Source organism: Dreissena polymorpha, chromosome 11 (assembly GCF_020536995.1).
Source record: "Dreissena polymorpha isolate Duluth1 chromosome 11, UMN_Dpol_1.0, whole genome shotgun sequence".
NCBI lineage: Eukaryota > Metazoa > Mollusca > Bivalvia > Myida > Dreissenidae > Dreissena > Dreissena polymorpha.
In genome coordinates this window covers 74,419,292-74,444,677 of record NC_068365.1, presented here as the reverse complement: position 1 = coordinate 74,444,677, position 25,386 = coordinate 74,419,292, and the positions used below count along the sequence as shown (strand labels likewise).

The following is a 25,386-nucleotide window of genomic DNA, read 5'->3' as shown; positions in this document are numbered from 1 at the left end:
GCGGATGTATTGTTTAGCTATATGAGCAATCCTCGTAGTTTCCCAAAATATCGAATCGTATCGTTACGACGCTTTATCTGTTGGACGGCCCCTTTAATAGCAAATAGAAGCAAAATTACCGAAAAGACACGCAAATTTCGAAAAGTCAATTGCCAATTTTCCAAATCTGAGCGATTTTCAACCGGCAAAAATCTGATTTCAAACGGCCGATTAGGCCGGCGGCCGGCTCTTATTGAGAACCCTGATGTACGTGTATCATGATAATGACTTCAGAAAAGTTAAGCTACCTTTTTCACCAGAAACCTAGCTAATAATTATTATTTCAATTGGTAATATGGACAAATACCTGCATTTTCAAAGGTTTTTATGCATTAGCTGTTAGACTGTGTAGGTTGCGACGCTTTTGATACTGAAGTATCCCATTTGCCGAATGAATAGCTCGGCTGTCCCGAAGAATGTAGATTTTGTGGAAAATGAAGACTCTAAGTTTAAACTTGTGAAACTAAAATAACACACAAATAACCCCAAACAGAGTCAATATTTTCTGAGAGTATTTGGTGCTGTTTCATGTATAAGCCAGTAAATCAGTTAGCACTAACGTTTCCGGTATAACCCACATTGGTTAAGAGCAGTGAAGTATTTTTTAATGGAATCTTAAACAAAGATAGCCAAGGGCGGAGTCTTGTGACATCATAGATCACGTGACATATACGTCGCGCACTACGTTTTTGTAACTAACTAATAATTACGCTTGCTTACAATTGAGACGGTTTTTTGAAAAATTACGTATTATTTTTTGTCATTCATGATTTAATTCTTACGCATCTATACTCCTGACCGCAGGTTATCAAACTACAAAATATTAATAAAATGTCTTATTTATTGAATATATTTGTTTGATGTATGGCAACATTTGGCTGTTTATATATGTCAATGAAAAGGATGCTACGTTATTATAGGTAAACCCTCTCAAATGATGAAATCTAATCAACCATGAAGTTCTTCTTGAACCCCATCTTAACAAAGATACTGACTTATTTTCCGGTAATAATTATTGTTATTATTATTATATAACTGTTATTTTTCTCTTATTAGTCCTTTACCAGTTTCATCAGAGGGGAAGTTAGGTTTATATTCCGTCCGTCATGTCCGTCCGTCCATCGGTTTGTAGGTCCATCGGTCCGTCCGTGCACACGAATTATTCATGAATTAACTTGGATGAATGTTCGTATACTAACAAAGGGTAATATGAGGATAAGCACGATCCCTGGTGTTCACCAGACGTCGAATGTCAGGTATAAACTGTTAGCTAAAATAGAACGAAACATGTTATAGCTTAAACATAAGATATTTTCACAAAGCTTTATGTACACATTTAGCTATGTTTTATAAATGTTTTTCTGTTAATTTATTATTATTGTGATCCGCCTGTTTGTCTTTTCGTACCCAAAATGAAATATTGCTTTAATTTAAAAGTAAACAAGAAGTAATCATGAAACTTATACACGTTTAACTATACATTTGTGTCTGTCCTTCAATACCTCCGTCTCTTGTCACCCGTTCATCTGCCAATATGTCAGAAAAATGTGTATTAACTACACAAATTACCACTTGTAACTGGATCAAGCGATATCTAAAAAAGAACTAAACATTAGAAGAAACTTTTTATTCTTGTATGGGGTCATGTAGGATAAATGCACGACCTTTCGATTTTACAACAGATTCAAGGTCATGTCGCTGTTACTAAAAAAAGAAAAACATGTTATTGCTTAGATAATAAATAAGAATTTTGTTGTATTTTTTTTGGCTATATGTTTGCCTTTTGTCTGTCTGTCAATCCATACCTCTATCAACCCATCTGTCCGTCTGTTGATATGTCCGAAAAATAAATGAAATAATACAAAAAGTACATAGATTATGATAATGGAACCATTCATACATATACATGTAACAAGTGATGAGAACATTATGCATAAACCTTTATTTCGGAACATTTCAAACGGCATGTGATCGTTAATTAAAATAGAAATACGTGAAACAGTAAACTTAGAAAGGTAAACAAGATGAATATGAATAGATATAAAACTTGGTATACACATTATTAGCAATGTGACAGTAATATGCGCACATTTTTTTCACCTGATGTTCATCATGTGTTATCAATTTAAAAAAAATAAATCTTAATATTACGGCGCTTAAGCGACTATACATTTATTGTGTAACAAAAAAATGGTATTGGAAAAGGAAATATGCACAATATGCGTGAAGCATATTTTAATTGAAAGTGGTTTCGCCCAACTGGTAGGGGACACATATACAGTATAAAATACTGTTAAAGCATTGTGTAACCCTTTGAAAATAAATATCATCGTTGACAATAAACTAAAGATATTTTTAATTCCTTTGTAAATACAAATAATGTGTTATTAAATGAGTTAATTTAACAAACCATCTACAAAACCAATAAGTGCATTTCATTTTACAATTGGTTTTGTACGAACAATATTTGGATAACAACAAGTTTCATAGACTGAGAAATATAACAAGAATACAAATGTAACACAACACTCACATTATAATTGATCTACATAGAAGTATATATTGATTCAAGCGATGATTAAATTGAACACGTAATTTGTTTGTACAACGAAGTCAAAATTGTTGATGAGTAATATGTTGTTTGAAATTATGTTGCTAAAATGTTTGCAAATGTTTATATTTGAATTTTCTTTTTAGTCATGGCAGTATGTCCAACGCAATTTTCATAAAACATCTAAGTGAACTAACATTATGTCAAATAATACCATGCATATCAGTTTTATCTAAAAATATCTCTTACTTTTCAAAACCCACAGACAAACGGTTCGTATTGACTAGGAATGAAGTGCCAGTTTAAAGCGTAGTTAAAGTATGTTATGTTTTGTAATTATATCCTTTATATGTTTTATGTAGTGTGGGTTGGATTGCCCTGTATGGTATAGGATTTTGGTATCTTGTCTTAAGTAAAAGACACGAGGGTTATAATATGAATTTCTGTCCTGATATTGGTTATGACTTTTCATTATTGCTATACTATCACACATAACGAACGTTTGCCCGGCAATCAAAATCACCCCATCCAAAAATTATAAACCATTTTGTGACGGGTTTAACATTATTGTAAAGGCACCAACTAAAACTCCTTGCAGCATACAGGGACTAGAATGGGCCCGTATTTGGGAATGGATGAAGGTTCTATAGCTTTTCAGCTTATATTATTGTTTCTCTATGAGACAAATTCGTCAATCTGTCATTTAATCAACGAGTTGACATATATAGTGCTGAGCAAATTGGAATGGATACTTGGTTTTTATTGGCGTCGCATTGGAGTGCGGCGACAAGTATGTAATGCATTTTTTCGCTTATGGGAGGAGAAGTTATTTTACGGATCAATGTATACATTTTTGTTTTAAGAATATCTTGCATAGTGGTGATTTTTCGTGTAAATTAGTGTAAATAATTACTGCATTTGTGCCTATTACATTTATTACAACATTTATTGCCAATAATGCAAAGGTAATTGTTTTAATTAATAACTGATCCACAACTGATCACAGGGGAAAGATCACAGGGACTGGGTAAATACGCGAAACTTTCTGGTTGTATAAAAACAAAATGATGTTTTGTATAAAAACAAAACAAAATCAAAATATATTTATTTTGTGTTTTTTCTAATTTGCTTATTTAGTAGAAAATCAATGTAGTACGATATTTGACGACCTATCGCGCAAGCAAGTTTATTGGAAGGCGAAGTGGTACGAAAACGTACAATGTATTAGTTTATTAATAGACATATAATAACGATCGCTATTCACAACTTCACCAAATAGCAGTATATAAGTGAATGTCAACCGGAATAGCTCAGTTGGGAGAGCGTTAGACTGAAGTTGTTTACGCTACAGTCATCTAAAAGCCCCCGGTTCAATCCCGGTCTCCGACACGAACGAGGCGGCTGACAATTTGTCAGGTTAATAAATATAATAAAGCTTTATTTTATGTAGACATTTTAAAATCCATTTAATTACAATTGGACATTTTTATTAAAATTAATGGATGCAACGTGGTGACAACGTTAATTAAAATTTCTTACATCACTAAAATATCTTATAAAAAATACTCGTGTTTTTATATTAACAAATAAATGCAAACAACACATCTATTATCCATGTATTTTTATGGTTGTCTATCAAAAGCCCTAAGTACTATCCCTACCACATATAGAGCGCGAATTATTGATTGTAACAATAAGTTACGATAAAGGAAGCAGCCGCTTATCAAGGAGGAGCTGTGTCCCAGCAACCCGTTTCCCTAGAGTCAAGCACTCCTCGGAGTTCATTTTTTAAGAACCACATATAGAGCGCGAAGCGCGAAACGTATTACTATCCAGGTGGTATGGGCTCTTTAGCATTATTCGACCATTACGTCCATAGTTATCTTCCTTAGAATTTGAGAAATTTTGAAATCCTTGTTCGAAGTACAAAATTGTCATCCGATTGTTCCCAAACTTACACAGGTTTTGTTTTATCAATGAGGACCCAACCCAAACTCGGACCTTAAGTCCAGAATTATGTTTCTTTGAAAATAAAAGTGGAAAACTGCTTGGTTAGGTGATTATGTCAACATTTTTCATCAGATTCTTTCCAAGCTTACAGTGTCTTCATATCAATGAGCATTGTTACCTCATTTAAAATGAGAAACATCGGAACAATAAGTCCAGAATTTTTTTCTATTAAATTTGACAAAATAAACAATTTCCACTTGTTTAAAAGATTTCACAACTTGCGTCTGAATGTTTCCAAACTTGTTAAGTGTTTTTATATTAGTATTACTTGAGCCTTATTGAAAATGATGAATATCGGAGCAATAAATCTTTTATGATCTTAACTGAATTTCAAACTATTGTGAAATGCAGCTTCTTTATGCAATTTACAGTTTTCATTCAATTTTTTTGTCAAACTTTTTCATATCAATGAGTACTCAACCCCTATCGTAAATGAGCAACGTAAGAATAAGTTCAGAATCATCTCCCCTTGAAGTTGAGAGAAGTATGAAATTACCCTTACAGGATGAAGCAGATTTTTTAAAACCTACACAGTTCTGTTCCATTAATGAAAACTGCACACGGAAGCCAGTAAAAAAGGACACCAATGTAAATAAAATGAACTATGAAATGTTTGGGGGTTACAAAACAAAATCATAGATGACGGTTATTTGGGGGTTATAACACAACATCATAAATAATGGTTATTTCGGGGTTATAACACAATATCATAGATAATGGTTAAACCAATATATTTTTCTATTTTGTTTAAAATAATCGGCCAATATATTAATATTTACAGTAGAAAAAAAAACGTTCCATGTAACTTCATTGAGTGCCTTTTACACTGAAATTCCTGACGCCCTTTGATTCTTTGCATCAATACTTATCTTGTGTTCCATTGAGATAAATTGTTTAATGGTTTTCTCTAAAATAAAATATTGCCAGACGGTGGCACATTGTGGCTTTATTTTAGAGTGATATTGCTCGTTTTATGTTTTTTTTCTTGAATCGCGGACCAGTTGAAATGAATATATATTAGTTCATATTCCAACTTTTGACCAAATCCGTTGATAAAATTAATAAAATTATTATTAATATTATTGTAGATTCTCAATGCAATTTGAGTGTAGTTCTGAATAATAATTAATGATTCTGAAATTAAATGTTATCTTTTTATCGATAATTTATTATCTATCTTGTGTGGACACAAACTAGTATGGCTCCGGACACAAAAGTGCCGGACGGACGGAAGGACGGACTGAAGGACGGACGGACAACGCCAAACCAATATCCCTCTGCCTATGGCGGGGGATAATAAAGTTAAGAGACATGAAGCAGCATGTTCATCATATTATCACATATTTTGTAAAAAAAAATAAAGTTTGAAGTAAATATTATGCACACAAAAGTAGTTCATCTGCATAAGAATAACATGGTGCAACAAGAGCTGTCACCATAGGATGACATATGCCCCATATAAACGCTTTGATAGTAGTTATAGCATTTTTCGAAACCTAAACGCAGATTTCGAAACCTGAACGCGGACCCAAAGTTCAAGGTCAATGTCACAGGGGTCAACATTTTTGTGCGAATGAAAAGGCCTTGTCGTCCATATACACATGCATCCCAAATATGAAGGTTATATCTCAAGGTACATAGAAGTTATGAGCATTTTTCGAAACCTAAACGCAGATTTCGAAACCTAAACGCGGACCCATAGTTCAAGGTCAAGGTCACAGGGGTAAAAATTTGTGTGCGTATGGAAAGGCCTTGTCCATATACACAGGCATACCAAATATAAAGGCTTTATCTCAAGGGACATAAAAGTTATGAGCATTTTTCGAAACCTAAAAGCAAAGTGTGACGGACAGACGGACGGACAGTGCGATCACTATAAGCCCTCCTTCGGGTGTGTGTACGGAAAGGCCTTGTCCATATACATGTGCATACCAAATATTAAGGTTATATCTCAAGGGACATAGAAGTTATGAACATTTTTCGAAACCTAAACGCAAAGTGTGACGGACAGACGGACAGACGACGGACAGACGGACAGTGCGATTACTATATGCCCTCCTTCGGGGGCATAAAAAATATCGTAATATGAAATAAAGTGTAAATATAATCCTCAAAACAGAAGTACCCCTGCATATGAATTAAATAGCCCAAAGGAGATCATAACATGAAACAAGAGCACCGCATAACGGATGCCAACGCTCGGCTGCGGGTGCAGTTTAGATTAAATGAACGCTTGTTAGAATTTTTTTTAGAGGTCACAGTGACCTTGACCTTTGACCTAGTAACCCGAAAATGGGTGTGGCGTGTAGAACTAATCAAGGAGCAGCTACATATGAAGTTTCAAAGTTATGGGTGGAAGCACTTTGATTTTAGATACAATGTTAAGGTTTCAGCACGACGCCAGCGGACGGCGGACGACACGACGAGCTAGCTACGAAAACAGCCAAGCTAATACAATGTATAAATAAATTTCCTTTCTGGAAATGTAAATCTCTTGCAATAGTTTTTACAAATGCTGGGTCAAATTTTAATAAATAACATGATCAACAAATCGCATGACCTACTCGTCAACCATCTGACCCGATTCAAGTATGAAATCTTCAGGGAGTGGTAGTAGTAGCAGTAGTAGTAGTGGTGGTAGTAGGAGCAGCATCAGCAGCAGCAGTAGTAGAAGTAGTAGTAGTAAAAGTAGTGGTGTTGATATTAAGTTTGATATTCTTGTTGAATTAGCATGGATGTTGTTAGAGAACACTACTTTTTACAAATATAAGTCAAATCAATCTTTATAATTATATTTCCTTTCCAATTTTAAATGGTTCACATTGTCCACTTATTTAGATTTACCTTGTACAGCTCGTTTGTAGTCTTCGTCCTCCTGTGCTGCGTGTCTCATATAGAAGTTATTTATGAAATACGTCATCTCCTTCCTCGATGCATTGGCTTCATTCCATTCATCGATTCATTTGCAACTTGCTTCAATGTGTCCAGTGCATTCTTCAGTAACTGACCCATTTCTGCCAAGGTTATTTTTAAGCTGTCAACTTGAAGCTGTATAATATACAAAACTTTTTGACACTCTGCATGCATATAGCTTTGAATACATATTTTTAGCTCATCTATTTTTTAAAAAAAAATTATGAGCTATTGTCATCACCTTGGCGTCGGCGTCGGCGTTGGCGTCCGGTTAAGTTTTGCGTTTAGGTCCACTTTTCTCAGAAAGTATCAATGCTATTGCATTCAAACTTGGTACATTTACTTACCATCATGAGAGGACTGGGCAGGCAAAGTTAGATAACTCTGGCGTGCAATTTGACAGAATTATGTGCCCTTTTTATACTTAGAAAATTGAAAATTTTGGTTAAGTTTTGCGTTTAGGTCCATTTTATTCCGTAAGTATCAAAGCTATTGCTGTCATACTTGCAACACTTACTAACTATCATAAGGGGACTGTGCAGGCAAAGTAATGCAACTCTGACTAGCATTTTGACAGAATTATGGGCCCTTTTTATACTTAGAAAATTGAAAATTTGGTTAAGTTTTGTGTTTAGGTCCACTTTATTCCTACAGTATCAAAGCTATTGCTTTCATACTTGCAACACTTATTAACTATCATAAGGGGACTGTGCAGGCAAAGTTATGTAACTCTGACTGGCATTTGGGCAGAATTATGGGCCCTTTATACTTAGAAAATTGAAAATTTGGTTAAGTTTTGTGTTTTGGTCCACTTTACCCCTAAAGTATCATAGATATTGCTTTCATACTTGGAACACTCGCAAACTATCATAAAGGTACAGTAAAAGGACAAGTTGCATAACTCTGGTTGTCATTTTTACGGAATTATGGCCCTTTTTTGACTTAGAAACTTTGAATATATGGTTAAATTTTGTGTTTCGATCCACTTTACTTCTTAAGTATCAAGGCTATTGCTTTCAAACTTCAAATACTTTCATGCTTTCATGAGGTTACTGTACCTGGCAAGTTGAATTTTACCTTGACCTTTGAATGACCTTGAATCTCAAGGTCAAATTATTAAATTTTGCTTAAATTGCCATAAGATCATCTCACAAATGACCACCACACCCCCACACTATACCCCCACCCCACCCCCCTAAATTATTATTTTTTGAAACCGATAAAAAACACAAATATTTATTTTATGTTTGAAATACCGTCCAACCATCGCACCCAAGAATCCCCCCACCCTCCCCTCCCCCCACCCGAATCCCCCCCTATTTTTTTTTTAAGATCATCTCACAAATGACAACCACACCCTCACACTATACCCCCCCCCCCGATTTTTTTTAGCATTTTTTTTCCCATTTTTGGAAAATAATGTAATAAATGTCCACATTCCCATGCTATACACCCCTCTTCACTCCACCCCTCCCTCCTTTGTGATTGAAAATGAGAGTCCCTTCACCTTTAAAAAGAAAATAGATGAGCGGTCTGCACCCGCAAGGCGGTGCTCTTGTTAAATATTCCCATACTTAATTACAAATTTGTATATTATTGTTACAAATTTTCATGAACAGTTTAGCCTATACTAGTGCCCAAATGATTTTAACTCAAATTCATTTACTCAATTCTTTTTATAAATATTGTTCAAAATGGTACAAAATAACCTGTTTTATTTTGCTGATTGCCTTTTGTGTGTGTATATCCTGAGCTTAACATGTCGGGTCACTCAGAAGACCAATCAACGTACTAAATGCGTTCTGCAGATCGCTATCGTTCATTTTACAATCAGAGTTATGACGAACAACTCTGCCTAGTTCTTTCGCCCAAACAAATAAACATATAATATAGTTTAATCCACTGCACCTTTATCATGGTAAAAAAATCATATATCATTATGATTTGGTACTACATAAACATAGTTTATTGAATACGGCATTTATGACGGCAGTGCTTTCCACAGGGCTGCACCCTACATACGTATTTTTTTTTAATTTGTACAGTGAAATGACGTAATGACTGTGCTGTATGACTCTTCAAGAAAAAACAGCAATGAAGTCATTGATAACGAGATTTAAACAAATTGGTTTAACCCTTTCCCGCATAGATACGCATTATTATGTCTCGATCGATTCCTTGGCTGAATACATCCGTATCAACCATATTTTCTATCTATTACTGCATAGTGATACTTGCAACTTTTACCGTCGCTACTCATTACCCTATAGTCCCGTATATTCCATTTTTAAAATCAAATTCTGGTTAATATTTACGATAAAAGTGCTCAAGATTTCCAAGAAACACAAACATTCACCAATTTTTGTTAAGTATCAAAAAAAATATATGCATATGTTACTATTTAAAGATGCGTTGAAATAACGTCCAATCGGGGCGTTTTTTCCGCTGAACATGCGTAAATCGCCTGACGTGATGTTCCCGTTTTTATGCAACACAACCCACGCTTTCAATACATGTCTGCATAATTTTCGCAAACTTTTTATTGACACAAGGGATAAAGCACTATTTATTTGACGCTAGAATCTGTTCATGTCGCGTTAGCATTAAAATCCGGAAGGGTGTATCGGATTACAAATTTAATAATGCTCATTTGAGAATAGAACGAATCATTTATAGTTGTGCGTAATTAATTCAAAGATCATTTGTTCAAGCGCATTACGAGTCGAATAAATGTTTTGACCATATTATGCATGAAATGCACATTATCCACGAGGATTACACACGGTTGCCATCATCAGTCTTCTAAGCAACTGGCCGAGATTTCATCGTGGAGGTGTACACCGTAGAAACGATGAGTGTGTTAGAAAACAACGCCAACAAACTGCCATTAAATCACACACTTATGAAAATTACGTCACTCTTCGTCTGCATGATCTAACTGCAGGTATGACTGCCTACGAGTGTTGTTCGCTCATTCAAAGCTTGCGCTCTCATTAGCCAATATCGATTTTCCATTACGATGATCCGCCTTAAGGCGGGCTTTAGGTGGATAAAGAGGTACATTACGTAATTGACAGAGGATCATAAATCGGCTCTGACAATTTTCGGAAAAGTCGATATCGCTTTGATCTTAAGAATGCCTAGTTGCAGTTGATGAAAAATACACACTGATACGAAAATTTCAAGCCCCCGGGGACTCTGATTTCGAAATTCAAGCGCCCCGGCGAGGGACCGTTAAATGGCCTGTGGAAAGCCCTGGATAGCTAGTTAACATGTTAAGTCTAGTACGAACCAAATTAAAAGAGTATTACCTTTGACAACAGACACGATGACCCAGGTGGTGCTATAGAAAAGGAAACCTTGCTGTCAAAGTTTTTGCAGTTCAGCATAATACTGATGATACCATCGAAATCTGTTTCATGCGCAGAGCGCACTCCAGTATACCCGTCTGGAGTTAAACAGCATTTAGCGAGCTGCCAATGATTGCTTTCCCATTGTTAAGCCGCTGTTTTCTTCCAAGAAGGCTGGCCATAACGATGTTGTTTTATTATTTCATCACGCACTTCATCACATATCTTCATTTTGCACGGTCTGGGTTGTTTGTTTGTAGAATCATGCATCATGCAAATAAATTTACCTCGCTTTTTACAGACGTTTTGCGTGGGGCATTTTAACAAGTTGGCTGTACAACATTTCGTGCATACTGTAGTGGCGGGTAGATTTAGCCTGCAACGCACTGTTTGAAACATACGGGTATGAACATCCATCACCTCTCGGTCAACAAACACTTCTAAAGCATGTTTTGCTATGTCAAGCCCAAGACATCCATTCAGCCAATTAGTTCTTTCTTGTTCAGAGAACACATCTGCCAGACCCGCCATTGTTATGTTCTATTTACGCCACCTTTAAAGAATACAAAGTGCGCCAAATGTATTCACCCGTTACCTTAATGTACATAGAAAATATTTCATCAGGATTTGAATATTTTAAAAATATTTATAATTAAAATCATTGATTGCTATAGCAGACACATATCGTCTTCAGATTGAAATAAAAGTATCCATTTGGAACAGGCTGACAGAAAAAACATATACTGTATCTTGAAAGTGCTTTGGTGGATTTCATTAAAACTTGAGATGAGTATATATATATGGATAAGAGGATGATGCACGCCAAATGGCATTGTACGCCATTTGTTAGTAACGAAGTTATGGACCTTTGTATCTTGAAAAATGCTTTTTTAATATAAGCTTAGAGCGTTATCTCCATTAACACATGAGCCAGAGCCATGAAACTTGCCATTGTTGTTCTCAATCATCTGGAGGTGCTTCACATTCAACACCCATAATCCTAGGGGCTAAGGTCATGGCTCTTTGTATCTTGAAAAAAAATATTTTTAATATAAGCTTAGAGCTTTATCTCCATTAACACATGAGCCAGAGCCATGAAACTTGCCATAGTTGTTCTCAATCATCTGGGGGTGCTTCATCATCAACACCCATAATCATAGGGTTCAAGGTCACGGTCACACATCAGTGTTTTTTTTCATTCAAAATCGTGTCCGGTAAACGGACGCATTCCCGATGGGAAAAAGTATATATTTTTCCCAAATGGGAGCTAAACATTCCTGACCCATTAGACTACTAGGTTTGACAATACTGTTTTTACTCTCCTGTGAAATATGTATATGTATTATAAAGTATATTTGACTTACTTAATAAGATATTCATATTTTTGCCAATAGCTTATTACATTAACATTTTGCATAATTACAGATATAGATGATCTACAACATTCAGAATACACGTTGTTTTATTCCACAGACATGTCGCAAGCCGCAATTAAGAAGATGAAAAAGTCTGACGAAGAGGAAAAACGAGTAGTTGACTTGAGAAAAGAGAAAAGAAAGGGTAATTATGACTAATTAAAATAGGAGCATGATTTAAAACAAAATACTAAGGAGAGGACCTTTGTATGGTGTAGGAAAAACCTATTGTCATTGGCTTGAGAGAAAGAGAAATAAAGGGTAATTATGACGTATTTTGTTTGACATCAGGTGCATAATTTAAAACTAAACACTAAGAGATCACCTTTGTATGGTGTAGGACAGGACCTTTGTATGGTGTAGGACAGGACCTTTGAATGGTGTAGAAGAGAACCTTTGTATGGTGTAGGACAGGACCTTTGTATGGTGTAGAAGAGGGCCTTTGTATGGAGTAAGCTGCAAAACACTTCACCCACCAGCCTTTCCAATAATGCATGCTACCGGGTAGGGGTGACATATACCTGTCACACTGTATGTCCGTCTTGCAATCTGTTAAGAAAAGGACCTTTGTATGGTGTCACTTAGTAAGTTGCGAACACTCCACCTACCAACCTTTGTATGGTGTAAGTTGCCTAACACTTCACCTACCGACCTTTGTATGGTGTTTGTTGCCAAAAACTTCACCGTCGTACCTTTGTATAGTGTAAGTTGTCAAACACTTCTCCTACCAACCTTTGTTACTTTTTATGGTGTAAGTTGCCAAACACTTCACATACCGACCTTTGTTACTGTAAACGTATAGAAATTCGTCTGTATGAAATTTCGTGGTTTAATAAAAAACAACTTATTTGTTGACACGTAATTTCCTGGATTTCACATTTTTGGGGAAGACTGACCGTCATAATAATTTAACTTTTATTAAAACAACAAGAGCAATAACGAAGAATAATCTGCTAATCTGTGTTGACAGCAAGACTTGAGGTTAATGTGCACTGAAGCATGGAAGTGTTGCCGATAATTGTCGATAAGAGCGATAAGAGAGACAAAGAGGCGCACTTGTGGGTCCCCGCTCGCTAATTGCCATCAATGTCGTTTTGACAATATTTGCAATTCACAGCGCAATCGATCCTCTAGTAGTCAAAATTGAGTAATAAGGCCCCCAAAATACACGTGTGAAAACCGTTATGCCTCTTTTAACTTTAATTTACACCAATTGACATATGTGATAAATCTGCAAACTGTTACTAGTATATTGTATTTTATTACTATCTGAAAAATTATAACCGGTTGATTTAATCGTCTGATTATGCCCCCCTTCGAAGAAGAGGGGGTATATTGCTTTGCTCATCGGTCTGTCGGTCGGTCTGTCTGTCGGTCTGTCTGTCGGTCAGTCCACCAGGTGGTTGTCAGATGATAACTCAAGAACGCTTGGGCCTAGGATCATGAAACTTCATAGGTACATTGATCATGACTCGCAGATGACCCCTATTGATTTTGAGGTCACTAGGTCAAAGGTCAAGGTCACGGTGACCCGAAATAGTAAAATGGTTTTTGAATGATAACTCAAGAATGCATACGCGGCCAACAGGGCAAACTCTGAACAATATTACTGAAGCAACTGGTCTGTAATCCTAAATCTATAATTTTCAGTCCAATGAAACATCATCCTTTGAGTAAAAAACAGTGGATCAGTAAAAATATTATCAGAATATGAGATTTTTTGTAAATTTTGTATATTAAATATTGTGTTAATGTTTAATTTTGTTGATTGATATAAATATAAGCAGGACAGGGGAGGTAATACACTATTATATCTTTCTTATATACAGGGAAAGCAAATGCAATAAGTTTAAATTTATGTTTAATGAATAGAGGATATCACCCCCCCCCAATTTTTTTTTAAACATCATGTAATAAATTACCACACCCCACATTAAACCCCCTTCTCACCCCCCACCCCCCTCTCACCCCCACCCCCCTACCCACCAACCCCCCTACCCCCCACCCCCCACCCCCCACCCCCCAATTTTTTTTAAACAACTTATAAATTACCACACCCACATTATACCCCCCCTCTCACCCCCTACCCCCCCACCCCCCTTCCCCCCACCCCCCAAAAAAATATATTTTTTTAAACATCTAATAAATTACCCCACCCCACATTATTACCCCCCTCTCCCCCCAACCCCCCCCCAACCCCCCACCCCCCCTACCCCCCACCCCCCCTCAATTTGTTTGTTAAACATCTTATAAATTACCACACCCCACATTATACCCCCCTCTCGACCCCCTACCCCCCACCCCCCTACCCCCCACCACCCCCCAAACCCCCTCAATTTTTTTTAACATCTTTTAAATTACCACACCCCACATTATACCCCCCTCTCACCCCTCTACCTCCCCACCCCCCCCCTACCCCCCACCTCCCCACCCCCCCAAACAATTTTTTTTTTAAACATCTAATAAATTACCCCACCCAACATTATTACCCCATCTCAACCCCCATCCCCCTAGTGTTTTTTTTAACATCTTATACATTACCACATTCCACATTATACCCCCCCAACCACCACCCCCCTCAATTTTTTTTTTAAACAAGGTCAAAGTCACAGTGACTCGAAATAGTACAATGGTTTCCGGATGATAACTTACATAAGGTCAAAGGTCAAGGTCACAGTGACAAAAAACGTATTCACACAATGGCTGCCACTACAACTGACAGCCCATATTTTTAAATTATATTTAAATGTATGACCTTGTTAACACTCTAGAGGTCACATTTATTTTCCGATCATCATGAAACTTGGTCTTAAGATTTGTCCCAATGATATCTTGGATGAGTTCGAAAATGGTTTTTGTTGCTTTAAAAACATTGCCACCAGGGGCGGGGCATTTTTCCTTATATTGCTATATATGGCTTTAGTAAAATCTTGTTAACACTCTAGAGGCCACATTTATTGTCTAATCGTCATGAAATTTAGTCAGAATATTGGTATCAATGATATCTTGGATATGTTCGAAAATAATTATGTTTGCTTGAAAAACATGGCTTCCAAGGGGCGGGGCATTTTTCCTTATATGGCTATAGTAAAATCTTGTTCAATTCTTAATCCCTCTGGCTATTTCATGTTTCGGTCTTACTTTTTTTTAACTGTTTAAAATAAGTATATTTTTGGTAAAATAATAAATATTATAAAATGATAAATATTGAAGCGTTTGTAAGCAAAACATATTTGTTTCATAGAGACTATTGAACTGAAATGTTCACCTATGAATTATTTAAAAAGGGACTGGGATTTTGAAATTAAACTTAATTATGTCAAAATATTTCTTTAGAACAATCCAACATCCGTTTTTCGGGATATTTACTTGTACATTATACAAAAATATATCAATTTAGTGGTTGTTAATTTTATTGTCCCCTACCGGTATCATCGACGGGGACTTATGGTTTGCGCTCTGTGTGTCTGTCTGTCTGTCTGTCTGTGAGTCTGTCTGTCACACTTTTCTGGATCCTGCGATAACTTAAAAGTTCTTAATATTTTTTCTAAAAACTTGCAACATGGATAGATGGCAATATGGACATTATGCACGTCATTTCATTTTGTTCCTACGTCAAAAATTCTGGTGCTATGGCAACAAATAGACTAGAAATACTGCTGAAAATGGTGGTATTCTGGATCCTGCGATAACTTTAAAAGTTCTTAATATTTTTTCATGAAACTTGCAACATGGATAGATGGCAATATGGTCATTATGCACGTCATTTTATTTTGTTCCTACGTCAAAAATTGTGGTTGCTATGGCAACCAAAAAATTTTTTTTTTCTGAAAATTGTGGAATTTCTGACAAATTTTGGAGCTGGTAGGGGACCATATTGCTTGACAATAGCCTTGTTTATTTGCGCATTATTAGATATCCGTTTGCCTCTGTGTTGTTACTATATAATATAACTGAAATTTGGATAATCTTTATTAGAGGCATGCTGTTTAATTGCAATTTAGAATAAGTAAACATTTCTGCAACGAAGCTATTACCGTAATTATGTATATTGTTTTGACGATTTTTTTTGTTGCAATACAAATACAAAGACAAAGATTCTTCTAAAACTATTCTTACTACAAAATATCACAATAAAAAAATGTTTTGAAAACTGCATTGAACAAAAGCATGCACTTTAACTACACAACACTGAACATTAAACCTTTTATGCTCAGATATGCATTTTTGAAATGTAAATAGCCCTTTAGCAAATCAAATTAAATTAAAGACTTTTCTTAATAGATACAAGTTTATAGGTATCATTTCCAACCCTATGATACTTTTGAGCTGCAAACAACATGAATCCTGATCAGCCTGCGAGTTTCTGCCAGGCTGGTCTGGTTTAGTTCTGGTTGCATGTATCAATTTTCACTCGTCATCTAAGCAGGAAAGGATTTAACCCATTTATGCCTAGCGTCTAGAAAAAAGGCCTTGGCAAACTGCATAGACCCAGATGAGACGCCGCATGATGCGGCGTCTCATCTGGGTCTATGCTGTTTGCTTAAAAATTTTTGTAAGAAATATTCTAAATATGGAAATAAATATACTAGACATCCCTAATTTCGGAAATAGATTGATCCAATTTAGAAGTATGGGAGAGTCCACTAGACATAAATGGGTTAATTATGTGTCTGGTGCATGTTGCAGATTTCAGCATGGGTCCACATGGCCCCGGTATGCAGCCTGGTATGCTCCATCGGCCTCCGTTCCCAGGGTTCCATCCACAACAATTCAGGTAACTAGCTTTATTTATAAGGATTGTAAATAAAAATCTGGCCAATGAAGGAATTTGAGAGCACATTTTTATGCAAAATAATAAATTGTCTTGTTTGATTGAGAATGTGTTGGCTTTGTCTGCACCTCTTATACCGGACAATGGAAATCATTAGATTGTTAAAGACTGTCATGTTTGCAATATTAATAAAAGTAAAATAATATTTGACTGAAAAGTGGTTACATTTAGCAAAACCGCGTATAACCTGAACTGGTAAATTTTGAACTAGCAATTTTGCAGGTTTCAGTTTTACATTAGCATGCTGATATCATTTTCTTTTTATCCGGCATTCTATAATTTTTCTATCCCCGCGCCTGATTTAATATCAACTTGCCAGACTACATCTATATCTTAATTTCTTCTATGGGTAGCTCAATTTATATTTCAATAGCATTTGCAACGTGCAATTCCTTAATTTAAAGTGACGGCTGCTGCCAAGTTCAAGTTTTAACATACTGTGAAACCATTTATTTTCGTCAGCACGAAATTTCGTCCTTTTAAAAAAAAATGACTATTTCGTCAGCACTTTAATTCGTCCATTTCTGGTTTAAAAAAAAAAACGTCCGATTTGTTTGTAATGTTTGTAATACATGTAATACGCGGTTGCGAAAAAATCGTGCTGGGGAAAGAGGGGTGACACTTGGTAGTCACTTGCAGAAGGTGGGCCTTGTTTGGCATATGCCAATTAACAAGTCTGTTATTTCAGGTGATAGTAACTGTCCCTTATATTTTTAATAGTATTGTCTTTAATCCGGATTCGCCGCGTGTTGGCTGTATAATCTGCAACACCCCTGAAAAACACAATACACACAATGGGTAATAAAGTTGTTAACAATTAGCGCTAATCAACACTATTCTACCTAAACGAAGTCGACACATTCGATACAGCCTTATTGCATTCGCGTTTTACAGGAAATGTCAGTTGTCAGTACACTGTATAATGTACACCCCTTTGTGTCAAAACCGGATTTAACTTGAGTGTGAATAGTCGACTGTTTCATGTTCTTTGTATCAATACCATCTGGGTATCTGTACTATAAGTATACCAGTCTACAAAAAAGGTGCGCGCTTCCGCATATGAGTATTCGGACGTTCCAAAAATTGACCTACGGTTTAGCGTTCACGCCGTCAAACCATTTAGCAATATAACTCGTTTTTTTAGTATATTTTTAAAAAATACTAGTTGCTTATAACTTACCTTATTTTGCGAGTGTGCGAGTGTTAATTTCGAGCCCTGTGTATATGCGTGGATTACGCTGGATTTAAATGCCTCATGCCTACGGTAATTCAGTCTTATTTGTTTCAAATATGGGACATGATTGTTCGTTAGGATCTTGAATTTGTCCATCTGTCGAAGGACGAAAAAGACGAAAATTAATGTCTGACGAATAATAATGGTTTCACAGTATCAGGTTTTCTTATTCAAACAGCTAGCTTTGATGACTTTATTAGAGTGTCTGTATAGGTTCTTAATAGTCTTTCGTTCTGTATTGCTGCAGCGTAATTCAATCCAGTTTTTTTGCCAAAATGTGTTCAATTTGATTCGCAATCTAAAGTGTTCATAAAGTGTCGTCCCAGATTAGACTCTGTTGTCCACACAGGCTAATCTGGAACAACACTTTCTGCCTAGACTGCAATTTTGTTAAGAAGTGACTGTCTTTAAATGAAAAATTCCATATAGGCGGAATGGTGTGTCCATGATAAGCTTGACTGCACGGGGTAATCTGAGAAGACACGTAACCCACATGCATTAAGCCCCATTTTACCAAAGTGCAGCTCATTTAAAGATTTAGACATAAGTAGTTAAATGCTATTTGACTGTACAGAGTTTAATCAGCAATAATTACCCATACAAGTTCTCCTCTACTTCAGACCCCAGCCCGGACAGGCCCCGTTTCCGTTCCCACCGGGTATGCCCGCACAATGGCCTGCGCAGGCTGCCCCGGACGATACAGGGAATCAGGAGAACAGCCGCCGAAACATGCAGAAGTGGGAGTCAGACGAGGACCTAGGGGAGAATGCTACGATTTCACCCATACTCTACTGCAACCTCAAACATCCAGAGTTGAAACAAGAATTCCCAGGTATGGTATTTGATACCGTGTCTTCAACTGGTTTGGTAAAAAGAGTTATTTCTATTGGTTTGCCAAAAAAGTACATGTTCTGAAGTAGATTGGTTTATTTGTAAATACTATAATATACTATAGAAGCGACGTGAGAAAATACACCTTATGGTAAAAAAATTCGATTTTGAGTTTTATACTTTTTCGAGTAGTTCAATGATTTCTGATTACAACGGTATGTCTACTTTGTTAATGCCTTCAATATTGATATTGATATGAACGTTTATAAAATACGTTGTTAACGTATTTGCAAAGCGACGTCGTAAATTTCTCCGCGACGTTATTTTAACTGACGTTATTAATAAAATATTCGCTTATTGGCACATCGACTACTGATTTAATGACTATAACTTATACGTAACAATCCATAACAGGTGATAGCCATTTGTAATCAATTCACACACACACACACACACACAAGTACCATTTTAACATAAAAACAAACAAATGAGCTGCGAAATGTTCCAAGTCAACTACACTATGAACTGATTTTACCGTATTTTCAATTTAATACTTTGTTAAAGTCATAATCGATATTTAGTAGGCTTTTTTATTCGCATTCCGCACAAAAGGTCGCAGTGTCTTCTCAAGCAGTTAGTTTTTCAGGATATAAGTTACTGATATTTCTAGATGATCATTGTGTTGATGTCGTGATTGGTCCGTTTTAAAAATCCTAGAAAGCAGGTCTGTGTTCACGATAAGCAAAAACAAGTTATTAAATTTTATTTACCGTTTGCGCTTGTAGAATATGCGTTTACAATGCGTCGACTGCCAACAGCTTCTCCTCTTCCGTTATTGCATCCATAACGCCATGGCGCATTTTCTCGCACGTTGCGCAAACGTCGTCTCTTGGTGAGGCGATGCGCACATGTGGCAAACAAGTACGCCACACATCTTTGAAGGCCGTCAGTCGAAGAGCACGCACCTGTTGATTTGTGCATGTTGTAGAGTATTCTTCGTGCAGGGCCAATTTGGTTGTTTCCGCAGACAGGTAAACAAGAGGGAAATTGTCAATGCCTCGCGGAGCAGGCTGAGAAATACCCCTTTCATTAGACGTATTCTGTATAAATCGAACGACGCGCAGAACATCGTCATATGAAATGGCATGAGCGGGTTTTCTTCCAGTATTGCCGTGGACTCTCGGCACAACACCCTTTTCACGAACATGTTCTTGGAGAGCCTTAAGTTTGTCTACAGAAAGACAATACAATAGCAAGAATGTCTGTCGGCATACTACCATTCCATTTACCCGAAATGTTGTCCGAATCCTTTGTCGCTTTTCACCCTTGGAATTCCTCTCGGTGTCTGGTACATTAAGAAGTGCCATTATACTCAACTCCTTTTCTTGGGTTTCTAACGCCTGAACATCAAGCATATGGGAGAGGACGTCCTCATAGCTGAATTTTGTATTACAACGTCATTGACAGCCGCATCCATTTCTAATAAAATCTCTCGCACTAACTTCTTCATTATGGGTTTCATACTCTACATCGTTGCTACATTCAGCAGAATCCTGGTCTACAGAGGATAGGTACGACCTAGCACGACACCCAATGACAACTTCACACTCCTCTTCTAAAGGAAAGTCAGACTGTTCATCCCTGTCTTCGGATGTTTCTTCATGTAATTCTTGGGAATTTGCGGGCGTTCTTCCAAAGTGACCCGAGAGTAGCGATTCCAGTTCCTGCGAAAGTAAAATATTATGTATGGTGTACATTTGACGGTGAACAATTCTGTTTCAACGCGGTTTGCAATGAATACACGAACAAAAAAATTGTAACCGCGGGGTATCGAACCACGATCTTCGTTATACCAAAGTACGCGATATCTTCATTACGCCTAAGTACTGCGCGCTTACCGACTGCGCTATGAACACATTTCAAAGACAGCAGTATATTTAATATTTATAACTTGTCTTGTTAATCAACTTGAATATACGTAGATCTCTAATTTTGAACAACATCCATAGGCTAAAAGAGCTTAGATATACCGAATTTAAGATATATTGTTAAAATCGATATATAAAAACACGAACAAAAAAATGTTTTTGATTGACTTCGTTTCCTACCTGATTTTTTTGCAAAAAACAAACACAAATACTGTAAATTTTTAGAAGGAAATTAAAGGTTTCACGGTTTAAATATAACAATTAAAAAACATAAAGTCTTACCTGCAATTCTTCTTGTCACATATGCCTTAAAATTTTGACAGTGAACGTAAACAGAAATACACTTCCATGTTTAAAATGGCGCTATAAATAGTGTTTGAAATTAACGACGTCATTTCATGACGATTTACTCAGTTACTTCCCATTGACCATAAGGTGGATTTTGTCACGTCGCACGTCTATATGTTTGCACCTCTGAGGTTTTTTTTCATTTGCTCAGAATATTATGAAGGTACGTGACATAAACATGTTCATATGCTATATAACTCTTAAATGGAACACTTTTATTGTACTTTGCACTATGGTTTTCATACAATTTTCAGACATATTGCAAACTTTGAACAATTATTTCAATAATATGGCCTTGAACTTGTGTATCTATTAAGTAGTCCTACTTGCGTAGATATTATGTAAACCTACATGTGTATATATTATATAAACTTGATACCAAGTATGCAGGGCTTGCATACTGCAACATTATTTATCAGCATTAAATTTTGTGGTTTTCCGAAAAATGACAATTTTGTGATTTGTGATTATGTAAAAAGAAAGTGTGATTTGCATAGAAAAGTATGAAATGTGTTTATGAGATGAATATATAATTCTACAAATTATATATTTATGTTCCCTCATGCAGATTGGTCAGAGAGATCGAAACAGATTGCAAAGATTAAACTTGATACCAAGTATGCAGGGCTTGCATACTGCAACATTATTTATCAGCATTAAATGTTGTGGTTTTCCGAAAAATTACAATTTTGTGATTTGTGATTATGTAAAAAGAAATTGTGATTTGCATAGAAAAGTATGAAATGTGTATAAGAGATGAATATATAATTCTACAAATTATATATTTATGTTCCCTCATGCAGATTGGTCAGAGAGATCGAAACAGATTGCAAAGATTTGGAAATTGACCCCAGAAGAGAAACAGCATTACTTGGTAAATAATGGCAATAATATTGTACTGTCCTCAATAATAATATACATGTAGATCTTATGTGAGAAAATTGTCAGTAATTTGTTATTTATGCTTTGGTGCTAATTTGAAAAATATGATTTTTAGCGAGGCTGTTTCGGAGAAAACGCGAGGTATTGTCATAGCCTGCTCGTCGTCCGCCGTCGTGCTAAAACCTTTACATTGGCTCTAAAATCAAAGTGCTTCCACCTACAACTTTGAAACTTCATCTGTAGATGCACCTTGATGAGTTCTACACGCCACACCCATTTTGGGTCACTAGGTCAAAGGTCAAGATCACAGTGACGTCTAAATAAAAAATAAAAATAAAAATTCTGACAAGCTTTCGCAGCCGAGCGTTACACCCGTTATGCGGTTTTAATATAATTATTTCTTGCTATGTATACTCTTTATTGTGAAGCAATATAATGTTTTCGTTTGAAACTATGATGTACTTGTGGGAAACAAATACGTAAGCAAAATTCACTTTAGAATCATGTCTTTACAGAAATACTTATACTTAGTACTAGTTATTTGTAAATCGCCATAAAAACTGTTCATTGCAACAAACAGTAATAAAACATTGCTTTCACTAGTTGAAAGCAAGAAAGAATCGTGGAACAGTGAAGGGCAGACAACCCAAGGTTCCTGACAGCCGACGCAAGAAGGAAACTATGCCGCAAATGCCGGGGGTCCCAGGGATGTACAATAGCCCTGATGGTATGGTCCATTATGTATACTGAATGAAATAGAATTTTGCAAATAAAGTGTTATGGATAAGTCTGTTATTTACTTAATAAAGCAGAAATTGTGCCTCTTATTGTTTACAACCAAACCTTGCTCTGGGAAAACAGTGTGTAATGCACATATGTGTAGGCTAATCAGGGAACTGATTTCTGCGTTTACGTAATTCCATTGTGAACGAAAATCCAATATTGTGGGAAAGCGTTGTCCCTGATGAGCCTGTGTGGATTGCACAGGCTTATTTGATAGAGCACTTTATGTGTGCATTAAGCCCAGTTTTCCCTGTCAGAACAAGGCTCAATCAGTGACCTTAATTGCAGGCACCCCTGGAGTGCAGAGCCCTATCAACTCCAGCCCAGGGGGCATCCAGAGCCCTATCCGGCCTACTGGAGCCATGATGCCTGGTACACCGGGGGGTAGGTGGTTGTTCAACCCATGTATTGATGAACCAGAGGTGTGATGTTTCTTCCTTTAAGTTATTACCCTCCTTTTCCATACATATTTACAAAAAGTAATGTTGATGGATATGTATAGAAATGACAAGTTTAATGGAGTCCTGTAAGCGGGGTAGTGTGGATTCTTCCTCCTGAAGAGGCTCTCGAATCTCTCCCCTGATTAACATTACATTTTACTTTTGTTTATGCCCGAAGAAAAGGGGGTATATAGTTTTCGCACTGTCCGTCAGTCTGTCAGTCAGTCTGTCACACTTTTCGTGTCCGCTGTCTAATTCAAATAGTTTTCATCCGATCTTTACGAAACTTGGTTAGAAGTTGTATCTAGACAATATCTAGGTCAATTTTGAATATGGGTCATGCCCGGTAAAAAACTAGGTCACGCAGGGTTCGCACAGAACTTGAAAAGTGCTTGAAAATCAAGGTTTATCTTGAAAAGTGCTTAAAAACGATCTGGAGTGCTTAAAAGTGCTTATTTTCAACCATAGCATTGAAAAGTAATTAGAAAGTGCTTGAATTTGGCTGGAAAAGTGCTTGAAAAACGGATAAAAATATTTTATTTCCGTGAGTCGGAAGTCGTAGTTTTTTCACGATTTATGACGGTTCCGATCTGTTCATAGGGGCAGGTACTGGATCGGTACGGGTTGGTACGGGTTTTAGAACATAAGGGAGGCAACTACTTCTTATCTTCCGCCAATTGGTCTACTTCGGTTTTTGTTGTACGCATTATGCCATTACGGTGCTGACAAGTTGAAATATGCCAGCGAATAAGTGCATTTTTCAGAAAGGGTGGCTTTTGAAGTACCCTTGGGTTGTTGACAATGCCGATTCTAAAGTCAAAGCATCTTGTAAAGAACGCAGAACAGCTATATAGATCGACAGTATGGGGGAATCGGCATTGAAAAGCCACCTAAAATGCAGTTTGTCTGTGAAGCAAATTCATTCGGTTAACCCAAGTCATTCAGACGTACTGCAAAAGACAAAAAAGTTGCACTTGACTTATTGTCAAATAGATTAGATGATACTGTGAAGACACTGCAACCTGTTGATATGAGTGCAGACTCTCAGTCTGAACATACACAGTATACTATTGCATCTATAACAGATTTTACATGTACATGTGTACCTGCTGTAGAAAATTACTTAATAAGTATAATTTTTACAAGCCTCAATTAATACATAGCATTTTATATTGCCGTTGCGAGATACTGTACATTTGTAGTTTTCTATTTTTACTTCAGAATTAATTTGTATCAGATGCATAATTGTCTTTAACATTTTGTAGCAGCTATATTATGCCACTGGAATGTCTGTTATGAACATTTAGAATACATAATGATATTCAATACAAATAACAGTTTTTTTTTGGTATGTGTAATGCCATGGTCAATAACTATATCACAATGAAATATCTTACTTTTGATTAAACAGTTGTAACTGTAGCAAGGTAGTGCAGACTGTTGAAATTCACATAGAATGTTAGGCAAGAAGAGACCAATTTAGCGAAAATATTGTCAGTGTTGGGCACAGAATAATATACAGTTTTCAGAAGTTCGGACTAAAAAAGTGCTTGAATTTGGATTTTTTTCCCTTGAAAAGTGATTAAAAAGTGCTTGAATTTCATTGGAGAAAATCTGTATGAACCCTGTCACGGGGTCGAAAAAACAAATCCAAGGGAAGTAATAAGCTTTAAATGGACATAATTATCTGACCTGCCTAATTATATATTTTTGTTAAATAAATCAAAGCGGGGCAGTAGGCGGCATTGTGTTTCTGACAAACACATTGTGATTGAAGGTCAAGGTCATCCTTCAAGGTCTAAGGTCAAAAATACAAATCCAAGGGAAG

General features: G+C 36.4%; 1 protein-coding gene across 1 annotated transcript in view; it reads left to right on the top strand.

Moving 5' to 3' along the window:
- Positions 1-12,338: 12,338 nt before the first annotated feature.
- The window catches only part of LOC127849942 (uncharacterized), a 54,570-nt gene continuing 41,522 nt past the window's right edge, over positions 12,339-25,386 (top strand). Inside the window, exons 1-6 of the mRNA XM_052382684.1 lie at positions 12,339-12,423; positions 16,968-17,055; positions 18,967-19,178; positions 22,257-22,327; positions 22,939-23,062; positions 23,407-23,502. Of these exons, the coding sequence (XP_052238644.1) occupies positions 12,339-12,423; positions 16,968-17,055; positions 18,967-19,178; positions 22,257-22,327; positions 22,939-23,062; positions 23,407-23,502 (676 nt within the window). The remainder of the gene's footprint in view (positions 12,424-16,967; positions 17,056-18,966; positions 19,179-22,256; positions 22,328-22,938; positions 23,063-23,406; positions 23,503-25,386) is intronic.